Source organism: Tamandua tetradactyla, chromosome 18 (assembly GCF_023851605.1).
Source record: "Tamandua tetradactyla isolate mTamTet1 chromosome 18, mTamTet1.pri, whole genome shotgun sequence".
NCBI classification, from domain to species: Eukaryota; Metazoa; Chordata; class Mammalia; order Pilosa; family Myrmecophagidae; genus Tamandua; species Tamandua tetradactyla.
In genome coordinates this window covers 76899519-76913339 of record NC_135344.1, presented here as the reverse complement: position 1 = coordinate 76913339, position 13821 = coordinate 76899519, and the positions used below count along the sequence as shown (strand labels likewise).

General features: G+C 44.8%; 1 protein-coding gene across 7 annotated transcripts in view; it reads right to left on the bottom strand.

Annotated features, from left to right (window-relative positions):
- The window catches only part of SEH1L (SEH1 like nucleoporin), a 31357-nt gene extending 17938 nt beyond the window's left edge, over positions 1-13419 (bottom strand). For 4 of the 7 annotated variants that reach the window (XR_013165312.1, XM_077136058.1, XM_077136055.1 and 1 more), the window contains exons 1-6: positions 13178-13417; positions 10998-11048; positions 8978-9124; positions 6840-7051; positions 5888-5986; positions 52-192 (exon numbers count right to left, since the gene is read on the bottom strand). Coding sequence is in view for 6 of the 7 variants with exons in the window: in XM_077136058.1 (XP_076992173.1) it covers positions 52-192; positions 5888-5986; positions 6840-7051; positions 8978-9124; positions 10998-11048; positions 13178-13288 (761 nt within the window). In the remaining variant the exon portion in view is untranslated. Of the gene's footprint in view, positions 1-51; positions 193-5887; positions 5987-6839; positions 7052-8977; positions 9125-10997; positions 11049-13177 lie in introns of all 7 variants that reach the window. The other 3 variants (XM_077136057.1, XM_077136056.1, XM_077136060.1) reach the window with 3 other exon arrangements.
- Between the last annotated feature and the right edge of the window lie 402 nt (positions 13420-13821).

The following is a 13821-nucleotide window of genomic DNA, read 5'->3' as shown; positions in this document are numbered from 1 at the left end:
AGTCAAAAGGTCAAGAGTCCATGCAAATTACTAGGTGTTTCTAGAACTCACCTCACTGGTTTTAAAGTAAAAACCCTCACATCCTTGGTTGCAATAGCCAGAATATGGAAAGATCTCCCTAAATTTGGAGCAAACGCAATATCATGCACAGGATCAGTGACGGTCATGAGAGTCTCTGCTTTTATGTATTTCCTAACGAAAAGAGAAACAACTGATATTAAAAATTTCAGAAATAAAGAAATAAAACCCAGACTTGAGCCTAGCCAGTGTTAACCTCTGTAGTGAGGTAACGGTGGCCCCCAAAGAGATATGCCAAGTCCTGACCCCAGAGCCGATGAAGGTGAACTTATTTGGAGAAAGTGTCTTTGCAGGTTAAACAAAGTCAAGCATTTCTAAGGATGGACCACTAAATTTCAGAATACAAACTGGTTTCTCTGGACCTAACAGCCAAACAAGCTCCAGACAAGACCATTCTGAATTTAGGGTCAGCCTTAAACCCAGTGGCCAGTGTCCTTATGAGAGCAGAGGAGAAAGAGGACATAGAACAGCCATGTGGAGGTGAGGGCAGGGGCTGCCGGGATGCAGCCTACGGTCACCAGCAGCCGAAAGAGGGAAGGGAGGGCTTGCCCTCGAGCCCTCAGTGAGCACCCACCCCTGCCAACAGGATTTTGGACACTTGGACTCCATAATTAAGAGAATAAATTCATATTTCAAGCCACGCAGTTTGTGGTAATTTGTTACAGCAGCCCTAAGGGGTCACTTAGTATAACCTCCCAGATTTCTTCCTTCAATATTTAAGTTTAAAAGGGATTCATAAAACAATCAAAAATAGGTCTTACCTATGGGATTGTGAAAACCTGGGTCTGATGCTACTGTTATCTACAGTATGGACAGATGAGTAAAAAATAAGGATAAAAATAAACAAATAATAGGGGGAACAAAGTTTAAAATAAATTGAGTGGATTGAAATACTAGTGGTCAGTGAGAAGGAGGGGTAAAGAATATGGCATGTATGATTTTTTTCTTTTTTAATTTTTATTTCTTTTGCTGGAGAGATGCAAATGACCAAAACAACGGTCATGATGATGAATACACAACTATGCAAATATCGTGATCCACTGACTGTCAAGTAACCGTGTCAAAAATGTTTGTATGTTTGTTGTTTATAACAAAAATATTTTTTTAAAAATAGGTCTTGATTTATTAGCCATTAATATTTAAAGAAAAGAATAACTAAATTTCCTTAGTATTTGAGTGTAAAATTAAAAATAAAGCCAATAACAGCAGAAACCTTTTTTTATAAAGTGGAGGTTAAAAAGGAAACAATGCCAAAGTATACTTTGTCCTTCCAATTCTATTTCTATACCTGTGAATACAGCAATAGAAGGACAAGGAAGGAGATGACAGGTCTGAGCTCCTAGAAGTTTTTTCTGTCTTAGACCAAGTATCACATACAGAACGAAAGCACATAACCCCATGTGTTGAAGAGGAGGTAGAGAAACATCTCTATACCAATTTCCCACCAACCTCCTCTAAAATATTGGTGTTCCCCATTCTACACTTGACCTTCTTTACATCTCAACATTCTTCTGAAATATCTACAAAGCTAGCATGCCCTCAGGTCCTTTCCATGGCCTCTTCTCAACCAGCACAATCACCCTGAGCAATCTCTTTTTATATATTTTTTAATTGAAATAAGGAACATTAGCAAGGTAAAAAACACTTCTAATAACTCACTTGACTTTTACAATAATACCACGACATAAGTACAGCAAATATTAATTCCATTTTACAGATGAGAAAATACATTTAGGAACTGAAACCTGCCCAAGTTCAAACAACGAATATAAGCAGAGCCAGACAGAAACCTGGCCTTCTGGCCAGCAACTTCAATACCTTTAATACTTCCATTAGCTTTGTTTTTATACTTATATTATGCTTTTATTGTGCTATGAAATTTTTTTTAACTCAAACTAGATCATCTCATGTAGACACTCATTAAAAACACTGACTGAGCACCTGTGTAAACGGCGCACTGTCTAGGTGGGAGAAAGGTTCATTTAAAAATGGTTACAAAGACAAAGCATATTTCACTATTTGGATACTTAATAAATGGTTTACCCATATATAACCTCACCCTCCTCCTGCCCAGTGAATCCTACATTTCAAGTAAGTAACTGGCATTTTCCTGGCATGTCAGTCTGTGGGAAACGCCAGGCTGCTGCATGCAGTACAGCACCAGGACGCCAAGCAGATCCCAGCGCCGAGCACTGTCCTCCACACCCATGGTTCTTGGCACAGTCCCGTGACCCGGCATCACCCAGACCGCCCGGGAGAAATGCACAATCTCAGGGCCTATTCCAGGCCTCCTGAATCAGAATCTCCATTTCAGCAATTATATCAAAGTTCCACAGCCACAGCTGCATTGACTGTGACCAATGGTTCCTACATCTGCTATCTCCAGTCCAGTCACTGGTCCAGAAGGCGAGAGATGAGACAGGCGGGAGTTAGGAACACACTCTGCAGCCCAAATGCCCGTGTCTGAATCCAGCCAAGCCAGCTCCTGCCTCTCTGACCTGCAAAGTGGGAGGAGCACAGCGCTCAGGGCGCACCAACACTCTGCAGACCAAATTTATCTTCACATCCTCCCACGCTACCCAAACCTGCTTTCTCCGGAGTTACTTATCTCAAGAAATGACACTGTCTCTACCGAACCTAAGCCAGAAGGTCTGTCCCCAGTTCTCTTTTACCTCTCACATCTAAGGAATCACCAGATCCTATTGCAACTACTTCTTAAATTATTCTCAAATCTGCCCAGTTCTCTCCACCGCGCTGCCACTCCTCTATCTGAAAACTATCATCTCCCACCTGGACTGGTACAACAGGGCCCTGACCAGGCACCCCTCCGTGACCCTCCCGTGTACCTTCCACACTCCAGCAGAGTTAGATGCCATCTGATCCCGACCTTCCAATGACTTCAGGACCCTATCGGATAAAACTAATCACTGGGGTAGGCCACAGTGGCTCAAGGCAGAGTTTTCGCCTGCCATGCTGGAGACCCAGGTTCAGCTCCCAGCCTGCCCATGTCAAAAAAAAAAAAAAAAACCTGGAAAAAACTAATCACTGAGCAAGGGGCCATTGCAGACCTGCGTGCTGTGCTTTTCCCACCACTCATAGTAGGCACGCAGCTCTCCCGCCCACGGCCTTACCACATGCACTTTCTCCACCCGGTGGCCTCTCTGTCTGCCTGACTCCTACACATCCCAGAGGTCCTGGTCAGCTTTCCCGGACCCTCAACCAGGTGGGGCTCTTCCCAGGCAGAACCTCCTGGTCAGCTTTCCCGGACCCTCAACCAGGTGGGGCTCTTCCCAGGCAGAACCTCCTGGTCAGCTTTCCCGGACCCTCAACCAGGTGGGGCTCTTCCCAGGCAGAACCTCCTGGTCAGCTTTCCCGGACCCTCAACCAGGTGGGGCTCTTCCCAGGCAGAACCTCTTGGTCAACTTTCCCGGACCCTCAACCAGGTGGGGCTCTTCCCAGGCAGAACCTCCTGGTCAACTTTCCCGGACCCTCAACCAGTGAGGCTCTTCCCAGGCAGAACCTCTTGGTCAGCTTTCCCGGACCCTCAACCAGGTGGGGCTCTTCCCAGGCAGAACCTCCTGGTCAGCTTTCCCGGACCCTCAACCAGGTGGGGCTCTTCCCAGGCAAAACCTCTTGGTCAACTTTCCCGGACCTCAACCAGGTGGGGCTCTTCCCAGGGACCCTCAACCAGGTGGGGCTCTTCCCAGGCAGAACCTCTTGGTCAGCTTTCCCGGACCCTCAACCAGGTGGGGCTCTTCCCAGGCAGAACCTCCTGGTCAGCTTTCCCGGACCCTCAACCAGTGAGGCTCTTCCCAGGCAAAACCTCCTGGTCAACTTTCCCGGACCCTCAACCAGGTGGGGCTCTTCCCAGGCAGAACCTCCTGGTCAGCTTTCCCGGACCCTCAACCAGGTGGGGCTCTTCCCAGGCAAAACCTCTTGGTCAGCTTTCCCGGACCCTCAACCAGGTGGGGCTCTTCCCAGGCAGAACCTCCTGGTCAACTTTCCCGGACCCTCAACCAGATGGGGCTCTTCCCAGGCAGAACCTCCTGGTCAGCTTTCCCGGACCCTCAACCAGGTGGGGCTCTTCCCAGGCAGAACCTCTTGGTCAGCTTTCCCGGACCCTCAACCAGGTGGGGCTCTTCCCAGGCAGAACCTCCTGGTCAGCTTTCCCGGACCCTCAACCAGATGGGGCTCTTCCCAGGCAGAACCTCCTGGTCAGCTTTCCCGGACCCTCAACCAGGTGGGGCTCTTCCCAGGCAGAACCTCCTGGTCAACTTTCCCGGACCCTCAACCAGGTGGGGCTCTTCCCAGGCAGAACCTCCTGGTCAACTTTCCCGGACCCTCAACCAGATGGGGCTCTTCCCAGGCAGAACCTCTTGGTCAGCTTTCCCGGACCCTCAACCAGATGGGGCTCTTCCCAGGCAGAACCTCTTGGTCAGCTTTCCTGGACCCTCAACCAGGTGGGGCTCTTCCCAGGCAGAACCTCCTGGTCAACTTTCCCGGACCCTCAACCAGGTGAGGCTCTTCCCAGGGACCCTCAACCAGGTGGGGCTCTTCCCAGGCAGAACCTCTTGGTCAACTTTCCCGGACCCTCAACCAGGTGGGGCTCTTCCCAGGCAGAACCTCCTGGTCAACTTTCCCGGACCCTCAACCAGATGGGGCTCTTCCCAGGCAGAACCTCCTGGTCAGCTTTCCCGGACCCTCAACCAGGTGGGGCTCTTCCCAGGCAGAACCTCCTGGTCAACTTTCCCGGACCCTCAACCAGGTGGGGCTCTTCCCAGGCAGAACCTCCTGGTCAACTTTCCCGGACCCTCAACCAGATGGGGCTCTTCCCAGGCAGAACCTCTTGGTCAGCTTTCCTGGACCCTCAACCAGGTGGGGCTCTTCCCAGGCAGAACCTCCTGGTCAACTTTCCCGGACCCTCAACCAGGTGGGGCTCTTCCCAGGGACCCTCAACCAGGTGGGGCTCTTCCCAGGCAGAACCTCTTGGTCAACTTTCCCGGACCCTCAACCAGGTGGGGCTCTTCCCAGGCAGAACCTCTTGGTCAACTTTCCCGGACCCTCAACCAGATGGGGCTCTTCCCAGGCAGAACCTCCTGGTCAACTTTCCCGGACCCTCAACCAGGTGAGGCTCTTCCCAGGCAGAACCTCCTGGTCAACTTTCCCGGACCCTCAACCAGGTGAGGCTCTTCCCAGGCAGAACCTCCTGGTCAACTTTCCCGGACCCTCAACCAGGTGGGGCTCTTCCCAGGCAGAACCTCTTGGTCAACTTTCCCGGACCCTCAACCAGGTGGGGCTCTTCCCAGGCAAAACCTCTTGGTCAGCTTTCCCGGACCCTCAACCAGGTGAGGCTCTTCCCAGGCAGAACCTCCTGGTCAACTTTCCCGGACCCTCAACCAGGTGAGGCTCTTCCCAGGCAGAACCTCCTGGTCAACTTTCCCGGACCCTCAACCAGGTGGGGCTCTTCCCAGGCAGAACCTCTTGGTCAACTTTCCCGGACCCTCAACCAGGTGAGGCTCTTCCCAGGCAAAACCTCTCAACACCCTCATTCTCCCAGTTCAGAAAACTCACCACCCTTTACTACTGCTTTTCATTTTCCCTACAAACTGGTATGTGTTGTGAGATCAAATACCTTCTCTATGTTATTCAATCCTATCTCATCAGAGCCACGCACAGAACTTGGCATATCACAGGAAATCAATAAATATCACATGAATTATGAATGATTCAGTTAATACATAAAGAAACAACTCAAACAAAAATTAAATGCAAGTAGGAGCAATAATTAAAACCAACGCGCAGAACTGACCTGGTGTTCTCATTATATTCAAAAACCTGCACTTTGGCCATTGCATTTGGACCACTGTCATCACTTCCTACAGCTATCATGGGAGAATGAGCACGGGAGCTAGAAATGAAGAATTAGAAAATATTGTATATGATGATAAAACAAACAAGTATGTAATTTAAAGAATTAAAAAAAAAAACGGGAGTCAACAAAAAGTTAAACACAGAATTACCATATGATCCAGCAATTTCACTCTTTGTATATAACCAAAAGAACTGGAAACAGGGACTCGAACAGACACTTGTACACCAATGTTCAGAACAGCATTCATTATTCACAACCCAAGTGTCCATCAACAGATGAACTGATAAGCAGAATGCAGCAGATTCTACTCAGCCATAAAAAAGAATGAAGTTCTACTACATTCTATAACATCAATAAAACTTTTAGACAAGTTGAGTAAAAGAAGCCTGAACACAAAATGACAAATATTGTATGATTCCAGTTATAAGAAACATCTGAAGAAAAAAAACAAAAACAAAATCAAACAGACAAAGTAGACTAGTGGTTTCTAAGAACTGCGAGAAGGAGAAATGAGAAATTACTGCTTAACTGGTACACAGTTTCTGTTTTGTGTGATGAAAAAGTTTTGGTAATGGATGGTGGTTAAGGTAGCACAAATATTGTAGCTATAACTAAAGCCAGTGAACTATATACTTAAAAATATCCTAAGCTTGAGAGAAGTTGCATGCCTTCAGTTTTATTGTTAAAGAATCTTTATTCATTTAATTTACTGCTTGCAGCATTCTTTGCACTGGGTACTCATAGAAGATTGTATGTTGGCACTCTCTGTATGGGTTTTCTTTAGTTTTGCAACTGTCCTGTAAGTCTGAAATTATTTCAAAATAAAATATTAAGGAAAAAAAAAACCCCACTAATTTGCTTTTCTAAGATCATGAGAGAGATGGCTTACCTTGAAGGGTTCCAGGAAATACAACTACAGCTCAGCTTACACGAAATCTCATGCTGCAGAGACCACTGACTGAGGTTCATAACATCTGGTGCCTCATATATTCTTACGATACCATCTGCTGAACAAGTTGCTAACATAAGACCCATATGCTTGGGAGCAAATTTCACATCAGTAACTGATGTTCTGCTATCCACCAAAGTTGTTCTCTTCACCTGAAAAAAAATTAATGTGAATTATTTACAAAGTAAGCATGTAGCAGCACTTATGGCTTTTTGCCTACTTTTACGCCTGTTTAAACTGGCTTACAAGTAAAAGTCTTCTACCAGCAAAAAAAAATTAAAAAGTAAGCATGATATAGTGAAAAGAACACAGGTTGTGGATTACACAGAACTCCTCTGCCCTTTAGTAGCTGCCTTACCATCAGTAAGTTATTTAACCTATCGAGGCCTCAATTTTCTAGAAAAGCACTTGGCAAACTGCTCCATCCATAGCTGGCAATCAACCAAATTAACTACACCTCTTAAGGCAAAAGAAAATCTGCGTTAGAAAATCTGACTTTATAAATTGTATAAATAATCTTTCTTAAATAGCCTGGTCACAAAACCAGAAAGTGTAAAGCATGCTGCAAGCAGTAAATTAAACGAATAAAGATTCTTTAACAATGAAACTGAAGGCTTGCAACTTCTATCAGGCATAATCATCATAACCTTACCTGGACCACCACTGCCCAGTTCTAAGGAAGGCATTTAGTAGGGACCAAGAGAAGGGTACAAAGCCAGCACTGTAATCATTACAGATTTTCAACACAGCACGACAAGCTATTCTCCCCCACCTACTCAAGATAATTAATTTTAAATGACACATCAATAAAACCCAGGAATCAACAGTTTGCTGATCTCTGGCTACCAAAGTACCCCTTAAGGAAAATCTATATTAAAAGGATAATATGACATAAACCCTAAAGATAGTATCTTGGCAAATTTTTTTTACAAACACTTCTGAAGAATTAGTATCAACACAAATGTGGAAAAAATAAATGTAGTAAAAACAGTTGATTTAACTAAATACAAATAAATGTATCTTTGAGTGTAAAAAAAAATTCTTTATATAGCACTGTCCCTAAATCCAACCTATGGAATACTAAACTAATATATCACATATGGACTGGCAGAAATATCCCTACAATTCTATAATTTCCCTTCTCTTCTCCACATAAGCAGTTGTTTGCTTTAAGGAAGCCGGAGAGAAAACACTATTAGGCCAAACCTCCCCTCAAAAAAAAAGACTTGCACAGTAGGGATCACATGCAAGCATGTGTGAGTGTATGTGTGTGCACGATATATGCACACTGGGTGGGAGAAGGGACTGTACCTAGAAGGATATACAAAAAACTAGTAATAGTATGTGCCTCCAGGGAGAGAACTCCCTGAGCAGGAAGGCCACCAAGAGCAGGAAGTTTTCACTGCATATGTCCCTTAGTGCCCTTCTGACTTTTAAACTGTGGGCATAATTATTCATTCCAAAAAACAGAGAGGGAAAAAGAAGATTGCAGAATATAAACCTTAAAATAAAAGTATTAGAAAGGGCCCTAAAGATGATTTAGTGCAATATTCTTACTTTATCGATGAGGAATCTATGCAATGCAGATTATGTTCCTGGGCCAAAAGCAAATATGCAATCAGGGCAGAGTGAGAATTTAAAAGCAGATGCAGACAGGGGCACAGCTGGTTCAGTGGTAGGACGCTCGCCTTCCGAGGGAGACCCGGGTTCGATTCTCAGATCACGCAATGCTCCCCCTTCCCCGCAAAAAAAAAAAAAAAATTGGTGCAGATAAAGGAAAATATTATAAGAAAACAAAATTAACTCCTTTTAAAGGACTTTAGAGGGCACTCTAAAACCAAGCAACTGCTCTGGAGTCACCATGAGTCATAGGAAACAACTCCACAGGCGCCACTGAGGACCCCTTCAGGCCCAACACAAAAATAAGCAGGCAAGTAGGAGAAAAATGGGAAGACAAAGACGGAAATGGTAAATATAACGGGGAATAGTGACATGTCACCAAGCATCCAAGATATATTGCAAGGACTGACAGCCATGGCTGCAGCATCTGCCCCACCACCCACAAGCGAATGTCTTACCCAGTGACTCTGTCCTCGCAGTTTGTCATTCGATTCTCCTACTATTTCTTCCCAGACAGCCGCTGTTCGATCAAAGGAACAGGAAGCTAAAACCTGTCCAAACTCAGGGTGGGCCCACGTCACACGCCACACAGATCCACTATGTGTCTGAGGAATGAAAATAAGATATTCAATACAATAGGGCTTTTCTTTCCCTTTACAAAACCTTATAGTTCACACATATTTCATACAGGTTTTACCTGAGGAAACAGAATACAGACTTTTCTGGCTTCGATCAGAGCAAGCTATTTAATTTAACAGTTAAAAACTTAAATTCTAGCATGTTTAACCTTTAGAAGATATTCTATATTTAGAATTCTGGGGTTTCTTGAGTCAAGTTCTCCTAACATTTCGCTAATAAAGAAAGATCCAACTTGATAAAGTGGACTACGTCTGGTGCCGAAAGTTGGAGGCTTCGAGTTGCAACAGTGACTTAGAGTCCCAAGCACATTCAGGCACCAGGACCCAAGACCAGAGGGTCCAAAGGTGCGGCCCTAGCCACCAGCATGTGGGCACATGTAAGAAGCAGCCCCCGAGAAGCCAGAGCAGCCCACAGAAAACTACCAGCAAGCTGTGAGCACTCTCAGCCTGTTCCATACTTGCTGGTACACCTAAATGAAAAAACCAGGTATTTTTGAATATTAACTCCATCTGACTCTGTGGGTTGGGATCCCTAACACAGAAGTTACCAGAGGCAAAAAAGCTACATGAAAAGGGGGAACTGAACAGCTGTGAAGCAGGGCTGACACTGGACAAAGATGCCCACTGTCACCACAGTACTGGAAGTTCTAGCCAGTGCACTTAGGCAAGAAAAAGAAATAACAAACATCCAAATTGGAAAGAAAGAAGTAAAACTTTCACTATTTGCAGATGGCATGATCCTATATATAAAAAGTCCTGAACAATCTAGATCAAAGCTACTAGGGCTAATAAATTCAGCAAAATCACAGGGTAGGAAATCAGCACAAAAAATCAGTAGTGTTTTGAAATGTCAGTAATGAGCAATCTGAGGAGGAAATCAAGAAAAAAATGCCAGTTGCAATACCAACTAAAATAAATTATTTAGAAATAAATTTAACGAAGGATGTAAAAAACTTGTACACACACAAAAAAACTACAAAACAATGCTAAATCACTTCCACTTAAGTGGAAGGACATTCTGTGTTCATGAACTAGAAAACTAAATATCATTAAGGGGTCAATTCCACCCAAAATGATTTACAAATTCAACACAATTTCAATCAAAATTCTAACAGCCTACTTTGCAGAAGTGGAAAGGCCAATTATCAAATTTACTTGGAAGGATAAGGGGCCCCATATGGCCCATGCCACCCTGAAAAAGAACGAGTTGGAGGACTCACACTTTCTGACTTTAAAACAATACAAAGCTACAGTGGTCAAAACAGCATCGTACTGGCTCAAGGATATTGACCAATGAAATCAAATTGAAAGTTTAGAAATAGAACCTCACATCTTTGACCAAATTATTTTTGACAAGGCTGCCAAGTCCACTGAATTGGCAATGTAATTAACACCACTGAATTGTACATTTGAAAAGGGAGAAATATGGAAATTTTACGTTGTACATAAGTTACCATACAGAAATCCACACACTAAGGAAAAGTGTTAACACAGGGAAACATGTGTGTGAGGAGAGTATGAAGGAACTCTGTATTTTCTGCATGATTTCTCTGTACACCTACAAATGCTCTAATAAAATATGTGTGTGTACAGGAAAAAAGGGAACAAAGGAATATGCTGAAGTGCTAAGAAAAACTATACTGAAATGTTACAGAATTATAAATTTCTTACTGTTCAATTTTATGAAATGCATTTGTGTTACTTTAACAGGTAAAAAAATGCATAGCATCTTTTCAGGAAATGAATTATAAATTCTCTCTAGGAAGAACAGCGAGTCATTGATACTATCAAATAGTAAACATTTCAATTTTCCTCAATCACCATAGAAATAAATACTAACCTTCCAGCTAGCAGTACAATGCCAATCTCCACTTTCACTTTTATCCCAGACCTGTAAGAAAATAAAATGCAGATAGTTTATAGAAAAATTCCTACAAATTAAGACTAGAAACCAGTACACAGGAAAAGGATGTGAAAAAAAAATTCACAAAAGAATACGTGTATGCAAGCATTCATTCATTCAATGAGATATTTACTGAGAACCTCGGCTGTGTCAGGAACTGGGCTATGCACTGAGCCTCAGACAGCTCAAGCTCTAGTATGCAATGCAGACAATGTACATCATACACAATAAATATTACAGCAGAACACTGGACTTAACAAACAACAAAAAATATATAGATTTCAATAACAAGGGGCCACTTTAACCTATTAAAAATGATTTTGCCCAACAGTCTATGAAGCTTTTAAATCAGTAATCTTACTGGCAGTGTAAAATGGTACAACCTAAAAAAGATGATTTGCCAACTCTTTTCAAAAGCCCAAAACAGTCACTAATTTTTATCCAGAACTAGCCTAAGGAAATTACCCAAAATATTTAAAAGCTAAGTTAATGTAGATTTTCATTGCAACATTCTTTCTGAGAAAGAAAACCTACCCACTGAAAGATCTACTGAAGGATCAGGTAATAAGTGAATAATGAAAAAATAACAGCCTATTTAGTTAGACATTAATTGAGCCATTGGGAATAATGATCATGCAATAATGGGGGAAAATATACTTTTGCATGAAAAAGTTACACATTTACCTATATTTACTACCATGACAGTTATTAAAAACATTATAGGAAAAGGCCAAGAAATCACTAAATCTCAACGAGTGATAAGTGACCAGTAAGCCTATAAATAATTTCTCCTCCTAAAAAGAAAAAGTATATTACTTGCACAACTTAATACAAATGTGTGTTGTGTGTGTGTAGATAAATAAATAGAGCCCTTCGGTAAGAAAAAGTACACTGGAAAAAATGGACATAAGGTCACAAAGTAATGAAACACTACCGAAATATATACACCTGCAATTCAATATAATTCCCACCTAAAAACTCTTTCAAGGAAAAACATCATTCTTATGCAATCTCTTTATAAACCAGTAAAACTGATCCCAAGTTGTCATATAGACTACAAATTCATTATTTAACTAATATCTGCAGATTATTCATGTAGGTCAATTTATGACGATTATATATGAGAAATGTTTCCCCAAAAGGTCTACTACATAGTTAATCCATTAACAATCTTTAAAAATGGTTGTGAACCTTTCGAAAGCTGTAATTGGATGGATTTGGCGGTACTTTTTTCAAAAAAGTAAAATTGCTATAATTTTATCTTTCAGACCACTGGTAACAAACTTCAGTGTGAAAAGCAAGAAGGAAAACCCTGCCTTTGGAATAGTGGAGAATATAAATAATCCACACTCCAGCTTCCTTCTTCAGATTTACTATCACACCCCGATAACTCCTATCAGATTCCCTAAATCCCAAATACGATCCGCATATTATAAAAAGTCAGAATAGTGCTTTACAAACATGCCAATTCCTACAGAGTACAGAACTACATCGAATTTTTCTTTCACCGCGAAAAATATGAAGTTCCTTTTCCCACCACAAATAGGGAACTGTCTGCCCAAGTGAGGATTACGCAGCTAAAACTCGAACCATGGAAAATACTTTCCTCCAAGTCCCTCGCCCAGCCCTCTCATTGAACAAATTCGGTGGATTAGGCCACCTACTGCCAGGTACTCCTCAGACTGACACGCCGCTATGAGGTACTCGACCCTAACGCTAGCAAGTAACTCTGTCTACACACTGGCGCGAGGCTCAGAGGCCGGAGGACTGCCGGGAGGAGGCGGGAGCACCCACGTGGCCAGGATGCCCCGCCCAATCCGCCAGCCCCGCCCACTCAGCCAGCCGATCCGCGCAGGCGCACAGGGAGCGCGCCCCACGGGGCAGCCGGGACCCCGCAATGCGACCGACCGTGGAGCCCTATGTTGGGCAGATGGCGGCCGCAGGCCAGGGAGGGTCTATCCGCCTCCCCTGGGCTCCAAGTCCCGAGCGCGGAGGCCCGCCAGGGAGTCGGGAAGCCCTCCACGCGACAAGTCGCCGCCCCAACGTCTCCCTGCTCGGACCCCGGGGCTCACGCCCGCTCCCAGCGCCCCCTCCTCGGGCATCGCCTCCGTGCGCACCTTGACGCTCTGGTCGCTGGAGCAGGTCGCCATCCGCCGCCCGTGGAAGTCGAAAGACACATCATGGATGAGATCTTTGTGATCCGCCGCGATGCTGCGAGCCACGAACATCGCGCCCGCCGGGCCCGCGCCTACCGCGCTGGCCCTATGCGCCCCCCAGGAAAGACCCCGCGCATTAGCGCGTGCGGACGCGCCACCCGCCGAGGTCCCGACGCCTCGCGCGCTCCCGCCGCAGACGCGCGCAAAGTGCGCGTGCTGCTGCGCGCCACCGCGCCCCGCCCCTCACCCCGGCATGCCCCGCGAACGCCGTAGGGCGTCGCTGCGTCTTCGCCTGGGCCACACCCCGCCCTTCGGCCCCAGCGTGCCCGGGGAACTCCGCCGGAACTTCCGCGTCTGCGCTCTGGGCTAGGCACGCCCCTCGGCCCCAGCATGCCTTGCGTGCGCTGCTACAGCTTCCGGGTCTGCGTCCCTGAATCAGACCTGTAGAAGTCGTGGTCGGAGGTTCCTGCGACTTCCAGGGACGCGTCTTATTTTGTTTTACATAATAAGAGCTCCTTGTTGAAGATCTGGAAATTAAGGAAGATGAGAAAGATAAAATACAGTGCATAGTCCTCCACCCTGAGTCAATGCCCGTCCACATTTCG